Below are 19193 nucleotides of genomic sequence, written 5' to 3'. Positions count from 1 at the left end.
GGGGCGTGGCCTGGGGGTGGGCGTGGCGAGAGGGGCCGCTCGGCGATTGGTGGCGGGGGGCGGCCAATGGGGAGGCGCCGCGCGGGGTTTGAATCAGCAGCGGTTGGGGCTGTGGCGGCGCCATGGAGGAGGGCGGGCGGTGAGGGCACGGCGCCGGGGGGCGGCTGAGGGGGGCTGGGGGCGGCCTGAGGGGGCTGGGGGGGGGCTGGGGGTGCTCCCGGTCCCCCCCCCCCATCCCCTAACGTGCCGCCCCGCAGGAGCCTGGAGGCCCAGCTCCGGAGCTATGTCGGCAGCGACCCGCTGGAGCCGTGGGACAGGTGGGTGCGCGGGGCGGGCCGGGCCGGGCTGAGGCGTTTGGCGGTGCCTGACGCGGCCCCGGCCGTCCCCCCGCAGGTACGCGCGGTGGCTGGAGGGCTGCCTGCCCGCCCCGGAGCGGCGAGCGCGGCTGCCCGGGCTGCTGGAGCGGCTGGTGGCGGAGTTCCTGCCGGAGGGGAGGTACCGCCGGGACCCCAGGTTCGTCGGCTACTGCCTGAAGCTGGTAGGTGCGGGCGGCGGCGCTCAACCCCTCTGCGAAGGGGAAGGGCAAGCGCGTTCCTTTCTAAAAGCTTTCTCGTGAAGCCGCTTAGCTCATGAGAAACATCTACCAGCTGTTTCCATCTTTAAAAAATAAATAAATAAATAAATCTTAACGTGGAAAGTAAGAAATTGTTCCTGTTCTTTTACTCCTGTAACTTCCTTGGATGCTCTTGGAAGTGCCTACGGGTTGTGTGTTTTTGTCTCGCGCAGGCAGAGTTCATCACCTCTCCGTGTGAGTACTTTGACTACCTGCATGGACAGGGAGTTGGTGCAAATGCCTCTGCCTTCTATATTGCTTGGGCTCAGCAGCTGGTAAATGAGGGCAACGTGCGCTGTGCAATAGCTGTCCTTCAAAAGGGATTTCAAAACCAGGCGCAACCACGAGAGAACTTGGAACAGCTGTACTGGTAATTCTGATGCATCTTTTTACTTACAGAGCTATTTAGATAGTGTTCGGCTGTTTTTTTTCTTGTCTATCTTTGCTATAGCACAGAGCGTATATACACCAATGATTATTTTTGTGAAAGGTGGGTATAAGCTTAAGGATGGTTCTTCTTTGCTGTTCAGTATGTGTTGTCTTTTTTAAAGGGTGTACTGACAAAGCCTGTACCACAGTGCCTTAAGTGAAGTAGAGTCACGGAAGAAAATCCTGAAACTGGTTGATCTGTTTCTTGTCTATTTTCTGTTAAATAGATCCAAATTAAAGCATATCTTGGATTTATTGAGTGTGAGCTTTGTTAATTGCTTATTGTGAGCTATATTCACTCAGCTGATGATAAACAAGATTTTCATCTCTTGCCACCTATTGCGGAGTTGTTTTGCTTTTCACAATGTAAAACTACTAGGATACGTTCAGTAATATGTCCTGTAAGTTATGTGAGCATCTTAGTGTTTGATTTCTAGGCACAAGGACTGTACAAGGAAATCAAAGGTTTCTGGGGGTGGGTGGGGGACAGGTGACTTAATGATAATAACTGATGTTTCTTGCAATTTAGCTGGCTGCAGAATTACGATCCTCAGAATCCTCCTCTGCAAGGTGAGGCTACAGATCATCTGCCTGTGAACTGTACCTCAATTGGATGAATCTTTTCCCTTGATCAGTGGATTTTGTCACTGTGAAGGAAGCTGTTCGTGCTTCCTTTCTCTTAGCCCTTCTGATGTCTAGGTGGGATTAACAGTGCTCTATTTAGGGAACCTGCTGTATTGATTCTATTCTAGCTATGGTGTTAAAACGTCCAGCAGAGATTTGTTTCAGTAAAGCAGCTGAAGGCTGAGATGTTGTAATTTCAATATGAGAATATTCCTATATATTCCTATAATTAGGAGTGTGAACAATCAAAATAAAGAATGTGAGTAACAGCTCTAAAATTAGGGAATTAATTATTTAGAGCGATAATATTTTAATAGCAAAACTTAAAATTAAGTTTGAAGAGCTCGTGCTCCTTACCACGCATAAATGGTAGTTGGATCATCTATCATTGATACCGCAAATGATAGCGGTGTCTTCTCTGAGTGTAAAGATGTTGCAGGAAGCATGGCCGAAAGCACGACAGACACCAGTATGGTCAGATCATGCTCCGTTTTATTGCCCGAATAGCCTAACTTTATAGTGAACTTAACAGGGGTGGATAGTGTCTCACACAAGATTATTGGTCAAAAGCACTCAGACAAACAACTACAAGAAAACAACCCCCTTGTGATTAGCAGTCACATAGACCTTGTCCTTGAAGCCAGAGGCTGGTAACAATATTCTTCTAAATTCCTCAATTGGACGATGTGGGAACACTGTCATGGGAACTTCTCATAGTTGCCCTGGTAGCTTGGTTTGCTCAGCTGCAGCAAGCCATGGGATTTTTGCTGTTTCAAAAAATCCCTCAACATAAAGAAATAATAATATGCACTGTAGAGGATGCAACTGAGAGCTTTTGTTAAGTTCCAGAGCTAGCTGAATGATTACAAAGTGTAATAGGGTTCCTGTAGAAACTGTTTTTTTTACCATTTTCCTGGTTGTATTAAAGATTCTTAAGTGTATTCAAAACAAAGTATAAGTTTTTCAAATGCTTAAAGTTGTAAGTAAAAATTCATACATCAGAAAAAAGATTTCTACTTGTTAATGCAAGCCTGTGTAATCTGTCCCAGGTGCTGCTGTTATAAAACCACTTCAAACTTCACAGGCTGCAAATCAAATGTCTCCTCGAAAAGGTGTTGCGAATCTTAATGATCCAGCATATACTTGCAATAATCAGGTAACAGGCTTGAGAAATGAATTAGTATGGGGGAGATTGTGGGACCCTTGCGTAAGTTTTGGATTAAAGAGCTTGACTGAATAAAAACATTTATATATTCTAACAGTATCTTCCACATCTAAGAAATGTTGCTGATGTGATGCTTAGAGCCTAAAACCCATCTTTGTAGAAATAGTTTCACAAGTATGGGGTCACAGTTGTTAGTTACTCAACGCATTTCCAGTATTCCAGGCAGGGTGATGCATCCAGCTACTTAATGCATCCAGCTAGTTAGTGTTCTTTGCAGGGATAGTACTATAAATGGTATTTTGTCTGTTGTGATTGAATATCGTCCACACTGAATTTCCATGCTACTACTTTTATATGCTATTGAAGAATAAATGAAAGATAATGCCAGAGGAAGAAGGGAAACTTCCAAAATGGTCCTTAGTGAGATGGTGGCTTTGCGTAGAAATCAGTCTGATGATGGGAAATTACTAGGAGATGACACTCTCATGGCTCCTGAGCCCCTCTGTGGAGGAATGTCAATAGAGCACTCTGCCACGTCAGTGTGTAGCAAGTTCCAGCTGAGGTTCTTTTCATGCCTTGTAGAAATTTTAGTTAACTTTTCAGAATTGTGTCACTCTGGAGTCTTCTTCCTCCATCCTCTTCCCCACAATAAAACCAAAAAAGAAACCATGTTAATTCTAACCCATCTTAGATACGTACCAGAATGCAGCACTGTAGTTCTGAGGTTTGGTGGAGCTAGTTAAATTTCTTTGCAGTTCTTGTGACAGAATAAGATGAAAGATGAATGGGGGGGGGGTGTGAAATTTAAGACTGAAAAACTGTGGGTAGGAAATATGTCAGCTTTCTCAACTTTGTCCCATTTTCTAAAGTGCATGTGACTCTTTCAGTTTGGTATTGCCTGCAAGTACTAAAAGGTGTCATGAATGATTAAAGCTACTTAGACCTCTTGCCTGCCTCCATACCCCTGAAATTGGATAGCTTGTCAAAGAAAGAAATCAGAGGAGGCCATCCAGTCTGTTCTTTACAAACCCACGTGATCTAGAAATTACAGTCCTGTTTTTTGGGGACTAGAAAATGCCTGTTCAACTCGTCCCAGAATCCTTCTGAGGACTGCAGTTTCCAGAAGTATATCCTTGTGTCTGGATTCTCTGGGATCTTGTTCATTTTCCAAAATTTTTCAGTGATAACAGCAGACTCTTAGACAGTTAATTCTTCAGGATGAGCTTTCTCGGGCTGTGATCACTTGTATATTTCTCCTGATCTGTTTGTTCTTGCTATGCTCATGGTCTGAATTGTCATCTCTTTGATCCAAATTAAATATTATGGACTTCCAGATTGCTAGTCCTGTCAAAATGGATGGCTAAATATAATGCTTTCTCCCTACCCCACAACTTTAGGGTCCTGATTGTGCTGGTACTCAGTCCTGCTCTTCTGGTGAACGAGAAGTGTAAGTTTAAAAAAAAAAAAAAAAAAAAAAAAAGAGGGGAGGGGGCCTCACTTTTGGGAAAAAAAATAACATATTCCCCAGAACAAATCCAACAAACTTGAACAGAACTTTTTTATTTTTCCTCACAGAAAGTATGTGACATACCTCTCCAAATCTGAAGTTCTTCCGAAGTCATCGTCTGCTGCTGTTGAATGTGAGCAGGTTGCAATGTATAATAAAAACCTGCTCATATGTGAAGGCTCTGAACTTTCATTTGAGGAGCTCAGAGCCAAGCGATACTTCATGAAATACGAGCGCCTCAGAAGACAGAAAGAACGCGGTATTCTTCTTCTACCTAACTATTTCAAAACCATTCTCATGTTCTTGGAAAAGTAGCACCTGTCTATATTCATGTCTTTTCAAGCTCTGTTGAAGCCTGAAAACTTTCTCAAAGGCCAGATTATCATCCCTGTACAAAAACAGGCTGTGGTAAGCTAGGAAACACTAGTAAATAGGCCAAATGACTGACGTGTAACGGTGTCAAGTTGTCTTCAAACCCTTCAAGGACTTAATTCCAAAACTGTCACGATGCTGACATTTAGATTTTAAGCTCATCCTTTTGGTTTTGTCTTTTGAAGCCTAGATTTTCTTGAGAAGTTCCTTCTGAGGAAATTGCAGGCAAGTACAGACAGCTCTTAGCAGTACTAGTTACCCTGATGTGAGTTGTATCTGTGGCTCTGTGCTTACCAGCTGATACCTATAATTCAAGATAAAGAATATCTTTGTTCCTCTCTGTAGTCTGTAATCAGAATCCAGAGTATTCTTACCATTGTGTTTCTAAATGCATATTTAAAACCAGTGTTTGGGTGGATTTTTTTTTTATTGCAGTAGTTATGTATGATAATTCCCAGCAAACACAGCTCTCCCTTCAGGGACAGCAGGCTCCATCTCCACTTAGATGTTACCAAAGGGTTGCTTTGATAGAATTTTTCAGAGCTTAGTGTTCTTTTGTGCTGAAGATGGGAGGCATGAGTATGCTTGCAGTAGGAGCACTGAGGCTGGCACTCTAAGTGTAAGAGAGGTATCCTGGCCTGTGAACTCCTTTAGAAGCATTAGGGCTGCTGCTGGTGTCCAGGCTAGTGTTGAGATAGCGTTGTGTAGCTGTCCCTTTTCATTGTTTGATTTAATATCTGGTTTACTTAATATCGACATTTCTTCATTAGAAGAAGAAGAGAGGGATTCTATCAAAAGAAAAGAATCAGCTGTCCTTGAACTGCAAGCCCTGCAGCAGAAGCTGGAACAGCTCACTCAGCTCACCAAAAGTTTGGAGGAAACCAGACTGGAACCAGCATCTACAACGTTAGCTGAACAAAATAAGCCGTCGGTGAGTATGGGCTATGATAAATAGGAGCAGTCCTCTTGAACTTGCTGCATAAAATTTAGCTGTGCTTTAAATGGTAACCCAAGCAGTGTGTTAACCAAATCTGGAAGTCGAGGTTGCAATATCTGACTAGTATAGATACCTGGCATAACCTTAAATACATGATGAAACACTTTTAATTGTGAAACCTCAAAGATTGGTTTTGCTTCTCTGTGATCTAGTTTTAGTTGCATGTGAAAGTTCTCTTAAGCATGATAAGCTATTCTAGTTATGCAAAATAAAAGGGCAAATGGCAATGTTTATACGTGTGTGGGTTTTTGAGGGTAAAACAGTATTTTTCATCTCTGAAGGTATATTCACATGTAGCACCTAGCGCAGCTCAGCAGCAGAAATGGATGGCATCTTGTCAAAGCTCAGGTCTGCAAACCCTCCAAGGGCTGGTGCCAGACCAGCTTCAGTCAAGCATTTTGTCATCAAATGCTCTTACACTGAAGTCCGTGAACCCAGTTGGCCACCAGATGAAATCTTCCTTGTTGTTGGAAGCAACATACAAGAAGGACACAATCAAAACTCAGCAAGAGCTTGGAGAAGTCCAGAAGAGTTTATTACACTCTCCATTCAATGGTGCTCCAGCTCAAGAGCAGGCGCGTCCTGACTCGACTCTTAATTGGATCACTGGAGAACAGTACGTATAAACAGTTTGATTCTTGTTCTACAAATTGTGCAGTCTTCTGTAGTTACGCTTTACCTGAAAACTAACTTGAAGAAAGGGTTTTTACTCTTCTGAAAAAATCTGAAGTAGCCTGTGGAAACCAATATTTAGACGTAGATCAAACTCTTATAACTTATGATCCTTACTTCAGTCTCTAATTCTTTTCACCCCATGTTTTAGTTGTAATAACTAAGAACAAATTCATTGCATAACCAAAGTGATTATTCAGCATTTGTGTCCCTGGCATGCCTGAAATAAACAACAGAATGTGCTTAGTTCATGCAGATACCAGATGTTACAACTTGGCTGCAAATGTCTCTGGAAAAGAAAGTGCTTTTATTTATCTTTTGCACTTGGGCTTGTGTGACAGAGATAATGCATGAAACAATTGGGGGTGGGGTGGAGAGAGGAGACAGAAACCTAGGTTGGCAACAAAACGGGCATGTCTGAGTAGGTTTGACCGACAAGGTAAGGTGAAACAGAAGCAGTTGTCATTCACTTGTATAAGGGAGACAAACTATCCAAGAATATTTAATGCCTGTGTTTTATCTTTTTTAAAGGACTCTGCCTTTTGGGTTTTGTTTCTATTGGCAACTGTGTGAGAAACTTGGAGGGCCTGGGGGAGATATAATAATTTTCTGAAAAGTTCTTTGACTTCATTTACGTGTCCTTTGTGTGGAAAAAGCAGGATCCCTGGTTGTCCTTTCTAAATGTTTCCTTTGTTCTAAGCTGGGAAAGGACCCTGTACTGCTTAAAATGCATTATTATTAAGTCCTGAACTGAAGCTGAACTTTTTAAAAATAATTTAATTTAGAAGAAAGGTATTTATTTCAAGCTCTAATGGTTTTTAATTCTTCATTTGAAGGCACTCTAAAAAGAGATCCACTGGACTAGCTACTTGTGTGGACGTGAAGGAAGGTAATAAACTAATTCTTGACAAGACCAATGCAGCTTGTATGACTTCACTGGCTGGAGTTGAATAGCACATAGCTTTTCAGTTTTGGTAGACCTAGACCATCTTACTTGAAAGTTCTTGAATATTCAACATAAATGTGTACAGAACTTTATCATGTAGTTCTACCTGATGGCTGAAGTCTCACACCAAATGTGTGGGACGGCACTATTTCAGTATTTGCATTTCCATTCCCATTATGAATAAGACATAATTTTTTCTGGTAACTACAAAGAACACTTAATTTGGGAAAGAATTTCAATAGTTAATTGTAAAAACAACCTATAAGTTTTGCTTTTAAAGTGAGATTACCTATCTAATCTGTAGTAGGAATTCTGGATCTTCTGGAAAAATATAATGAAGTGTGTTGGATGTATATGTGAAATTATGTGGGATACATATGATGTAGGAGCAGAAAGTGAATTGTATGACTTCTTGAGCTTCCGTTACTACTTACAGTTCTGCATTTAGATGACCAAGATGAAATATTATGTTTTTAACTTCAAAGGAATTTGTGTGAGTTTTAATACTTTGCTAGTTGACTCTTACTGACTGCATTTTCAGTCATCAGTGACTGGGCACAGTTGCCACCAGTAGATACTGGTTTTAGTGGGCCTCTGCTTTCCAGGGAAGATGACCCTTCTGAGTGGCTAAATGATTTGCCCTTGGGAGGGGATTTTCCTCAGGTTACTGGGAGCATGTTTCCTCTTCCTAAAGAGGTGATGTGTCAGAGAAATGAGACTAAAATGCTGAAACTTAATACAGCAGTAACCTGGCTGAAACAGTGACCCATAATACAAAGGGAAACAGACTATAAGATCCACTAATCACTTTCAGTTTTAAACTCTTAGCACTTACAGGCTGTTTATACTTCACTGTGTAAATTAACCTTGGCTGGCTGGGAACTCTTGAGGTCTCTGACATAATGCTTCCTTCCCCTAGTTTCTGTCAGAACCTTCAGGGACTTGGGGGCAGACCTTAGAGTAAGAATGTGGGCAAAACATCCTTTTCCATGTCACCTTTTGCTAGGTCCCTTACCCTACTGAGCAGTGGGTTCAGTTTCCTTATTTTTAATGTGTTTGTTTTTTTGTTTGTTTTTTTTTTTTTTGTACAAGAAATGGTTGTTGCCACATCTCTCACTAGTTCCAACCCTAGTTAAGCTTTTTGACTTTCCTGACTCCATCCTTGCATGCTTGGGCAACGTCTTGGTATCCTTTCCATGTAGCTGGTCCCTGTTTCCACTTTCTGTGCAATTCCTTTTTAGTTTGAGCTCGGTCAGGAGTCCTTTGTCTTCACTGGCTTCCTTCCTGCTTAACTGTGTCAGAACGGATTGTTCCTGTGAACTGAGAGCATCCTCAAAGACCACCCAGCTGTCCAAGGTCCATTCTGCCCTTCGGGGCAGTCTCCCTTGGGAACAAGCAGATCACTGAACAAGCTAAATTCTGCTCTCCCGAAATTCTGGGTTGTCGTTCTGCTACTCCTCTTATTTACTTCTCTTGCTAACATTTTGCTGGCTACTGAAATGTTGATAAACAATCCCAGGCTAGTTTAGAAATGATCTCGCTGTTTTCTTTTCTAGCATCTAGAGTTGGAAATTCTTCCTTTGCTTCTGGAAATGCTTCTCAAGCTACACCAAATACCTCCCTTGGAGGAACCTCCCTTGGAGGAGCAACACAGGCAACGCCATTCAAAGTGCAACCTTCACCTACAGTTCATACCAAAGAAGCATTGGGTAGGCATCTGGAATAATACGCTAGTTTCACTGGAATTAATGGGGTCTTGCCTGGTAACTTTTAGTGGAACTGAATATAAAATGGGGCTATGTAGCTATAGGCATTCACACCTAGAGGAAAATAAAATTAATGGTACTGGTACTCTTCTGCAGTCGACTTGGTGACCCAACATCTTCTTCCAAGACAGGGGCAGTAAAACTCTGCTCAGGAAATAGCAGCCTTAGTAACATCCCAGCAGCCACATGTTGTCAAATTCTGAACAAGTCACTGGTTATACACCTGCTAGGCTTTGGGCAGCATGTTCAGCTGAATTTGTCTGTACTGTTGGTGACTCTTGTTTCTGAGATGATGACTTTCAACAGGCTAATGTGGAAGAATGATAGGAAGTTAATAACTTGACTCTTGCTGACATCGAGCTTCCCTCAGAGTTCACACCAGGGTGCCTTATGCAAAAGTTTTTTGTTTTATAGGATGAGCGTTATCAATCCTAAATGCTGATTTTTTCAAAATCCCACAATGGAAACTGTGACTTTTTTCTGATATCAGATGTAGAGTGATAGTACCCAGAAGTTACTCTGTTCCTTTTGTGTGCTTCTGCCATGTTCTTCTGTTTTGGTAGTAAGCCTGTTAACTACTACTACGTAGCAAACAGCTACTGCCGAATATAAATCTGTAAAAAGAAAAACCAAAAAGCTTGTGGTATGCATTAGTTATCCAAATCTCTTAAAAAATAAAAGAACTTTCTCCTTTAGAAGAACCCAAAATCTCATCTTTGAGAGTGTGAGGGTTTTTTTAGGGAGAAAAATTCATGGCACCAGCAGATATGCATTGGTTAAGTCTAATCTTCCTGCTCAGTTATCTGGAGTGTTTAAATGCAAGAGTAAGGAATAATAGTTCACTGGCATTTGATAAATCATAAGAATCATTCAATTCAACTATTACAGAACAGATAAACTTTATTAGGTGGCATTCACGTATTTTTCTTTTCTATTTCTAGGATTTCTAATGGATGTGTTTCAAACACCCTTCTCACCTGAACTATCTCTTGAAGAAAGTGAGGAGCAACTTGAGGTCTTTTGTAGAAAAAGGGGTATGTACTTTTTTTTTTTTTTTAGTCCTATGTCCTTTATTTCACTCCTATGTTTCTTGCATACTCCTACCACTGTTCCCCATAATTTTGAAGCAAGTAGTTGTGTGAGTCAGTGTAAAGTGAAGAAGCAATTTCTTAACCTGGTAGTGCATTTGATTTATTGACAAGTTCTAAATGTTGATGCACAGTCTAAGACAGGCAGAAGTACTTTAATGCTAGCAGCCTATTAACGTCATCATTAAATGTTGCTTCTCTGTAGACACGTCTGTGGTATTTAAAACCTGACTTTGAAAAGTGCACAGCTGATTCTTCATATGAATAAAGCTTTGTTTCTAAGCCATTTTGCAAGCTAGGTGTTAGTCTCTGAATAGCCAGCTTATCAGTAACAGTTAAGTCTCTCTGAAAGCTAGGTAGTGGCTTATGACAGTGAGCTCAAGGATATTTCACAGCAGGTCAGATGCAGCCAAGGAAGCTTCTGTATTCCTGGCCATTCTTGGTTTTCTGAGATGGAAAAATCTTCTCCATTTCTAAGCCTTTATGAGAAAGACCAGTTGAGTGGTAGTTCTGAGGATGCTCCTGGATATAGCCATGACTGCATCTCTTACTCTGGCTTTAAGCACTTGCATGTTTACCTTGTTTATCTGCTTCAGTTTCTTTTCTTTTTTTTTAAAGTTTCTATCCAGTCTTTACAAGAAAATAAGTTATATCTATTTCAAGTCCATGTGTGCCAAAACTAACCTATTATCAAGCCACTGACCTTCCTTAAAACAAGCATCTTTACTTCTAAGGGGTGCCTCGCTATAGCATGTCTGTGCCTGACCAAAAATAATTGTGCAGTATCCTAAAAGAGAAGGTACAACTTCAAGCCCCTCAGCTGCTTGGTTAGGGGAAAAATGTGACTTAATATAATCTCCACTGTGTGACGATCAGTGATCTCTTATTTTAAGAGCCTGATGGAACCTTGAAGGTTAATGTTGCTGCCCCTGTCGTGCCTATGTTTTCTATCTTTGAAGATGAGAATGAAAAAGAGAATAGCAGGTAAGGAGAAAAAAAGCAACAGAGCTGTTTATTGAGAATTACATATAGGATTGATTCTATTCCATGTAATTTTGCTATGACTGTATTTGCAGTATGAGGATTGGCTTGAATAAAATCAGTAGCAGCTGTGGGGAAGTGGCATGAGAAAGCTGTAGCTGCTTCTCTGTAGAATTGCGCAACTTTCCTGTTTGGACAGTGTGCTTAAGATGCTTAATTTTCTGGACAACTGAGGATAGCTTGTTTCTTGAGCTACTGCAACTTCTGTTAGTATCCACAAATGGTTTTCTTTAAATAAATAAAAGCATCAAATCTTTGTTACGATCAGTCTGCCTTGGAAGGTTTCTGGGGAAAAGTTATTCTAAGCTACCTGTTTTGTCAGAATCCCACAGCGTAAAAAGAAGTCAGAAGAGCCCAGAACTTTTGGACAACGTCCCTTGACTGACTGTACAGAAGTGAGTGTTTGATCTTATTGCAAGAATTAGCCTTGATGACGGGTTAGGTAGTTATGTTTCTGTTGTCCTAGTCCCTCAACAATCCTACAAATGAAATTTTGTTAAAGCCTAGCTACCCCTTTCTGTTCACTGATAGCGGGATGAGCTTTTTCACTTGTTAATTTTCATAAAAATTCTAGGAGCTTAGTAGTGGAGACCTCTATTCATAGAACAGATCTGACTGCAGTTGAGGTGTAGATTTGGCATCTCTGTAGGGAAGGAACAACAGGGAGAGGGAACGAGAAATGCCTGAAGTTGTGCTAACCACCTGACAATTTTCATAGCCAAGGAGATGCATGAAACTTCAGGCTGCTTGGATGCAAGTGAGAAGCTTCTTCAGATTCTCCTATGACAATTTTTTGATGTCTAACATTTTGCTGTGGAACTGATTATTGCCAACACGCAAGCCTGACACAAAACTATATAAGCCTGTGATTTAGGCTATGTTGACTTTCCTTTATTTTTCTAATAACATAAGTTGACATATTCAGACTCTGCATTACTGAGACTGGAGGCTGCTAGTACGTTACAGTGTAGGTCTGACAGGACAGTTTTGATGGCTTAACGTAAATCTGCATGTTTATTTTTCTGTCCAGGAAGAAACAGGGACACCAGAGTTCTTGAGGGATGATTATACGGTGTGGAATGTACCATGTAGTAATAAAACATTAGCTGCCAGTCCAAACAACACAAGAGACTTTGCACGAGCTGCCCAGCTTGTATCAACACCATTTAATTACCTGTCAGCACCTTCACGACAAGCTTTCGAGGACAAAGGTAATATAACGAATACTTCAGGTTCAGAGCATCCAATTCAGTGCCGTGTAACTATTTCTATACCCTACTTACCTTGCAGGCCTTGCCAAATACAGTGTAGGCTGTGCTGCTGCAACTTCTGAATGCAAATTCATTGCAGAACAGCTTCTGGGAGCATGGGCAGACCCAGCACTTAAATTTTCCAAGAATTACTTTAACTGGGGATGAAGAAGAAAAGGTGGCAAGGGACAGGGGAGCCTTTGGCTGTGCTGTCAAATGGCTGTTCTGAGCTATTGCAGAGTTCTCAGAGTTCAATTGACTGAAGTCCAGGCATCATCCTCTTCAGTGAGGACCATTATGCTTGTCTATCCCTCTTTCAGTCTTGGAATACTCTTCCCTGAAGAAATCAAGCTATTGTCTTTTCTTGTATGTTTTAAAATAAGCTTGTTTGATGCTTGCTCTTGTGATACCTTAGCAATTTCCACATCTGCAGTGTGACTTTACCCTTCTTGTGTTGGTAATAATACTCTGAATGTGCTTGTCTTTTGGGAAAATAAGCATGTGCTATTGTTGCTGCTCCCTTTGTTCAGCTCCCAGGGATGACATGCTGCAAATGGATTTGGAGTCTTCTGAAGAACTGCACAAACAGGCAAAAACTAAGAAGCTAAGGTATAGCGTTGACTTGCTGAGATTTTCAAGATTTCAGGTTGCAATGCAAATTTATGCCAGCATAGGCAGCTCTGCTGTGCTGCTCTTGGTGCAAGTTTTCCAAGCAATCTAGAGCTAACATATTTGAATAAAATTACTAAGATGTACACTAGTAAACAGTCACTCTGAAGTTGCATGAACCTGGGCGTGGTGATTATGTCCCTGAAAAAGCTCTAATGATTTAATTTTTTGTCACACTGTATGAGTATCAAGTGCTCGAACAATTGTACTGATTCTTTTAAGTCTCTTTTTGCCCCTGGGGGGCGGCAATAACTGCTAGTTGGTAGCACTACTGCTGCGTTTGGGGAAGCAGTGTTTGCAAGGCATGTGGGTGAAACAGACATTTGGAAAATGCTTGACTTGCAGTATTTGAACTTCTACAGTTAATGGAGTTAACTTGACCTCCCCATAGAACCTTGTGTAATAGTTTTCTTGGGAGGCTCAGCAGTACCTTTTCTGTAACATACATCTCTCACTCAAGTGTGAGAACACGTGTTGAATGATTTCATAGAGATGGTCAAGAAGAGAACATATGATGTGCCTTTGAAGGCAAAGGTCACCTTGTTGATTCTGCCAGCGTGCTTCCTGTCACAGGATGTATTGCTCAGTATATATGGATATAGAGGCTAGAGCAGTTCTGCTGAGCTGCTAGGTGTGAGGTAGCTTTGATCTAGAGTGCCAAGATGTTCTACAGTAGGTTTTGTCAGAAAAGTCTGCAGGCATTATTAAAGAGTAAACGCATAAAGAATCATGAGCAAATATGAAATGCTGATAAGTCTGCTAGGCTCTGTTGTCCTTTAACAGATTTAATTGCTGCTTGAAGTAAAAGATGTAGATAGCGTATGCAGGCCATTATTGAACCACGCCCAGAGTTCTTAAGGTTATGGCAAAGGTTGCAAGCATGGATGTGTGACGTACTTGTGGCTTATTGAAGATATCAAAATGCCGTGGCAGTTCTGTCAATTAATATTATTTTGTTTTAAACATGTAGCCCTACTCTTGAACACATTGCAGAACAAGGAGAACCTCTAGGAAATGTTACTGCTACCACTGCTTCTCACAAATTACGTGAGCAGACTGCCACTAGTAGAGCTGAATATTCATCTGTTGGGGTGGACAAGAATTCCTATGACAAACTGTCTGGAACTGAGCAGGACGGGACCGCCAGGACTGGTAGAACTTCAGGTACTATGGTTTTCTTCTCTGAAGTTTGAGACTGGAGCAGTGCTTTGTTCCAGTGTGCGGGTGGTCACTGTAATAAGTCAAGTGTCTTGTGGGTCCTGCAAGGAGATCACTGCTATGTACAAGATAGGAGGGAGGACAAGTGTGAATCAATTATACTCCTTCAAATATAAGTGTGTGTGCTGCTTCTTTGAAATGACACTTTTTCTTTATTTCTTATTCTTAAATATTGTTCTTTCTATGAAGTCCTTGTTGAGAATCCATGGGATACGGAATTGATTTGCAAATTCTTATCAGAGCTTCCTAAACCACTCAATACCTATGACAACTATTTTGAATGGAAATCTGCTCTTCCAACCATCAAACTGAAGACTGAACTCCCCTTGGGTAAGAGCTACTTGATACGTTTCATTTTGAAGCACTTGTTGCAGGTTTTTCTGGGAACTCCTGAAGTATTTTTTCTAATCCAGTTTACTTATGCATATATCCAAATAGCTTCCAGGTTATCTAAACCTCAAATATGAAATTAGACCTTTTCGTTTGCTCTTTGAAATCGGAACCTAACCATTTTTGATTAGGTATTCTGAGGAAGGAACAAAGATACTTTTCCTAGTTTTCCTTTCCTGGTAATTTGTGACATACACACTGGTATAGTATATAGTATAGAACTGATGTTCTGTACACTTCGTATAGAACAGCAACAGTCCTCTGTCAACAAAATCCGTATGACAATAATTGCAACACACTTCTATGACTTAAACATTAGTGTTTACTTTTTAAGGAATGCACTTTAGAATTTGATCACTTCCAGGGAGTTGAACTAAAATAGAAACACTGATTTTAGTGTATGGCACTTCATAGCACTCTTGTTCTCTTCAGTGACTGCAAGCTCTCTTTTATTGAAAGCATGCCTAGCAAGAAGAGCGAGTAGAGAAAGACTAGCACTAGGGTTAAAGCAACAAGTTGATTATGGCTGGTGCTTCCAACCCCCCAATCCGTCCCCCTCCTCCAAGTATTAAAGTCTCATCTGTGAAGTTTGCAAGCAGGGCTTTGTGGTGTTAACTTTTTTTTTTTTTTCCACCTCATAAAGGTTCTAGCTCATTCCACGTGGACTGCTTGGTTGGAGAAGGAGCATTTGCTCAAGTCTATCAGGCTTCCATTCTGGATGCCAGTAACCCTAGAAACAATCAGAAAGTAACATTCAAGGTAAGTAGTGTTGATTCAGAATAGTTCTGCTGGAAAATTCTGGAATTTTATAGGAATCTGACACCTCCCTGGATGGATTTTGCTGAGATTTATTTACAAATATGTAATAAAACATATTGGAATATCCTCAAAGCCTTGTTCCGTTTGTGTGCTGTAATGTCCAACGCATTCTACATGGGAAGCTTTTTATTCACCTGCCTGAACTTCCTCGTGATCTTCTTTATATAGCATAGTCATAGGTAGCCTGGCTATAATTCTTAGTCTTTAGGGCATCTTTCTCAGCTGAGCAAATGGATCTATTTGTGTGAAATGCTCTTAGTTCACAGCAAACTAAATTGTGTATAAATTAATGATAAAACTGCTCTTTCTATTAGGTCACAGTGAAAGGGATGCTTGCTTCCAGATGCATGCGTGCTGGCTTTCCACAAGCATTTTTGTGCTTTGTGCAGCCAGCCTGTTTGGTGGCTGCTGGCTGTTTTATACTCTGGGTGATGCCTCTAGGGTGCAGTTTTCTTAACAAGTGCGCTTGTCTAGATGGAGGTTGTAGATTGAGCAGCTCTCTCCCTGCTCTCCCCTTCTGCAGCCTGCTTCAGTGCAGGAATGAGCAACAGATGATAGGATGTGCTTTCATCAGAACTACTGCCAAAATAAAGGTCTGTGCAACTGCATGGTCAGTTTAGCCCAAGAGGGTTATACTTGATCATGCAGCCTTGCATCTACTGCTGGCTGAAAGCCCACATGCACTTAATACAACCTGGCTGAAATGTGGCTGTGTGATTGGGTTGATACCATACCCCCTTCAAATCTGTTTTTCCTACCTTTTGGAATCTTTTTGTGGATCTCCTCTGCATTGTTTCAATCTTCCAACAAATAAATATTTTTCTTATAATACCTTAACTGGAAGTTTTCTGGTAGCTAAATGTAATGTTTAAGAAGTTTCTTTTTGAACATCAGGCATTTAGTGTTAGGGAGACGAATCAAAAAGGCTCTTCTCTTTGGAACTCATTATAAACCAAACCTTCACTTAAAGCATACGTTGGCAGCAGGAGGCTAAAACATCAATGTTGCAAAAGGCTAACATTTGAATAGCATTAAAGAGCGTATAAGCCACAATGGAGTTGTGGCATGTAATTGAAGTAGTGATTCAAGAGGATTATTTGTTGAGTGGATTGACCTGAGGTTAACTACTTGAGATGTAATTATTTTATTTGATCAAAAAAGAAGTGTTTAGGAACTTGAGTCTGAAGTTTAAGAAAAAAGCTGAGAACTGTGTTTTTTTTTTTTAATTTACTGGTTATATATAAAAAAAAAAAAAATAACAGATATACCTAGTACATCACGTTTTTGGTTACAGGTCCAGAAGCCTTCCAATCCTTGGGAGTTCTACATAGCAACCCAACTCGTAGAAAGACTCGATCCAAGTATACGCCATCTTTACATCCACTTTTATTCTGCTCATTTTTTCCAAAATGGAAGCATTTTAGTTGGTGAGCTCTACAACTATGGAACATTGCTGGTAAGTGTACTCAACTTGTGCCCTGAGTCTCTTCACTTTATGGAACTTCATTATGAACACAGTCTGTACTTACCAACATGGATATGTGATCCATATTGAGCTGTTTTTTTGTGTAGCTGATGGTTCTTCCCAATCTTTGTTTTGTACACAGAATGCCATAAACATTTACAAAAAAATTCCTGAAAAGGTTATGCCTCAAGCGCTTGTAATCTATTTCGCTGTAAAAATACTTTATATGGTAGAAGAGCTCCATACCTGCAAAATAATCCATGGTGACATTAAACCTGATAACTTCCTGCTTGGAGAAAGGCAAGTATTTCACTTTGCTACATGTGATGTCAGCATATCATGGTATTATAGTCTGATGCTTATTGAATTGCTGCTTCTCATCTTGGTTGAAGGTTTCTGGATAATGATACATGTGACATAGATGGCCTCTCTCATGGTTTGACGCTCATTGACTTGGGACAGAGTATAGATATGAAATTATTTCCTGAAGGAACTGCGTTTACTGCAAGGTGTGAAACATCAGGGTTCCAGTGTATTGAAATGCTGACACAGAAACCGTGGAACTACCAGGTATGAGGTTGTGGAGACAGCCTGAACGTTTGGAGCTTAATGCGTGCATTAAGCATATGAGTAGATGAATTACAGAAATATTAGACTTCTGCACTGGTGCTGTAGATCTAGCTCAGTGCTCCAGGGGAGCACTTACGGAGCTTGCTCTGTTGGCTCCAAGGATTGTGGTTTTGGGGTTTCTTTTTTGTTCTGAGTTTGTTTTAGTTTGTTTTTTTGCAAATTTCTTGTGGTTCAGGTATGCATTTTTAATATGGAACTTGCGTATACTTTTAGACAGACTACTTTGGCATAGCAGCAACAGTCTACTGCATGCTCTTTGGTACCTACATGCAAGTGAAGAATGAAAATGGTGTCTGGAAGCCTGAAGGTTCCTTCAGAAGGTTGGTGTCAAGTCTTTTTAAAATTCCCATCTGTAGGAAGATATATCATTAACCTCAAACCTGATAGTAGTTTCTGTCACAGCTTTTGGCATTGTTTGCCTTTACCTCTCAGTGCTCAAAAAACATAGGTTTGGTGCACAGGAACTGCCTCACAGAACTGCTTTTACTGACTAAAGTACAGGAAGCCTTTTGGCAGTGGACGTGGTGAATTGCATTGCATCCTTGGCTTCTTGCTGCCTGGAAGGAGAAAAAATCCCTCTGGTTTACTAAGCAGCATGCCACAACGGAAACTGTTCTGTTACGTGATGGTCTGCAGTTGCTCCAACCTGTAGATGGGGTGGGAACGGGTAAATACAGGAAACAGTACTTTAACAGTTAAACCTTTTTTTTGATGCTTTTTTTGGTTGTTGTTCCTTCCAGGCTTGCCAATGCTGAAGTGTGGAAAGAGTTCTTTGACAGCATGCTAAACATACCAAACTGCCATAGTCTGCCTTCATTAGGAGTTCTACGCAAAAGGCTGAAGGACTTATTTTGCAAGTCATATGCAAAGGAAATAAAGTTCCTTCGGAACAGACTCGTTGTGTTGCTCATAGAGCACAAACGGTCACGAAAATAAGCATTTAGCTTGCAAAGGTATTGAGAATTGGAACATCCTGCATGCAAAATCTTTTTTGTAATACCTTGTTTTAAAAATAAACATTCTTGGGTTAGCTTCAGGAATGGTAACTTTCATCTTTCTGTGGTTTCATGAAAGAAGTTGCACAGAAATCTTACTGCATGGAAACTAAGTGTTAATTGAACTTGTGTAGTTTCAGTGTGGGAGGCACAGGCATGCTAGAGACTGACTGTAGTTGTAATAATATGTAGTGCATTTTGAGCAGTGGGGAAAACAGCTGGTGAAAAAGGTTGTGCAGATGATGCTTGCAGCCCCCACTGTGTAGAGGATTTAGTCCAGTCAGGTGAAGGGCAGGCTGACTTTCATAAATGGAAAGTGTATAGAGGTGTTCAGGATGCGTTTTCCCCAATACGAAGAATGGTGAACAGAGCCTTCTGGGAGGAGCAAGTTGTTGGAAACGTGAATGTAATTCCAAACTGGGATCCTACCATCACGGAAGATTCCAGAATCTCTTCTAGAAGTGAAAACAGCAATTGGAAGTGAAATAGCCTACTCTAAAGGCTGCAGGAGGGTGAACTCGTTTAACTTGGTTGACT

General features: G+C 40.9%; 1 protein-coding gene across 1 annotated transcript; it reads left to right on the top strand.

The window, feature by feature from the left end:
* Positions 1-119: 119 nt before the first annotated feature.
* BUB1 (BUB1 mitotic checkpoint serine/threonine kinase) lies at positions 120-18679 on the top strand. Its single transcript, XM_032185863.1, has 25 exons — positions 120-139; positions 258-317; positions 394-538; positions 787-983; positions 1572-1612; positions 2716-2822; positions 4229-4278; positions 4407-4597; positions 5481-5641; positions 5989-6323; positions 7216-7268; positions 8882-9034; positions 10033-10125; positions 11073-11163; positions 11543-11615; positions 12251-12431; positions 13001-13079; positions 14110-14303; positions 14547-14687; positions 15391-15506; positions 16861-17022; positions 17174-17331; positions 17424-17601; positions 17875-17981; positions 18402-18679. The coding sequence occupies exons 1-25, from the start codon at positions 123-125 to the stop codon at positions 18595-18597; spliced, it is 3279 nt and encodes a 1092-aa protein (XP_032041754.1). The 5' UTR covers positions 120-122; the 3' UTR covers positions 18598-18679.
* Positions 18680-19193: the final 514 nt, after the last annotated feature.

Source organism: Aythya fuligula, chromosome 3, assembly GCF_009819795.1.
Source record: "Aythya fuligula isolate bAytFul2 chromosome 3, bAytFul2.pri, whole genome shotgun sequence".
Taxonomy (NCBI): domain Eukaryota; kingdom Metazoa; phylum Chordata; class Aves; order Anseriformes; family Anatidae; genus Aythya; species Aythya fuligula.
The sequence above is the reverse complement of the archived record's forward strand: the minus strand, read 5'-3'. Positions and strand labels throughout refer to the sequence as shown.

Bases quoted from the DNA above. Each gene is read 5' to 3' on its own strand.
- BUB1 (XM_032185863.1), top strand. The intron at 539-786 runs GTAGGTGCGGGC...TGTCTCGCGCAG, and splicing joins TCGGCTACTGCCTGAAGCTG to GCAGAGTTCATCACCTCTCC. The intron at 17,602-17,874 runs GTATGAGGTTGT...GTATACTTTTAG, and splicing joins AGAAACCGTGGAACTACCAG to ACAGACTACTTTGGCATAGC.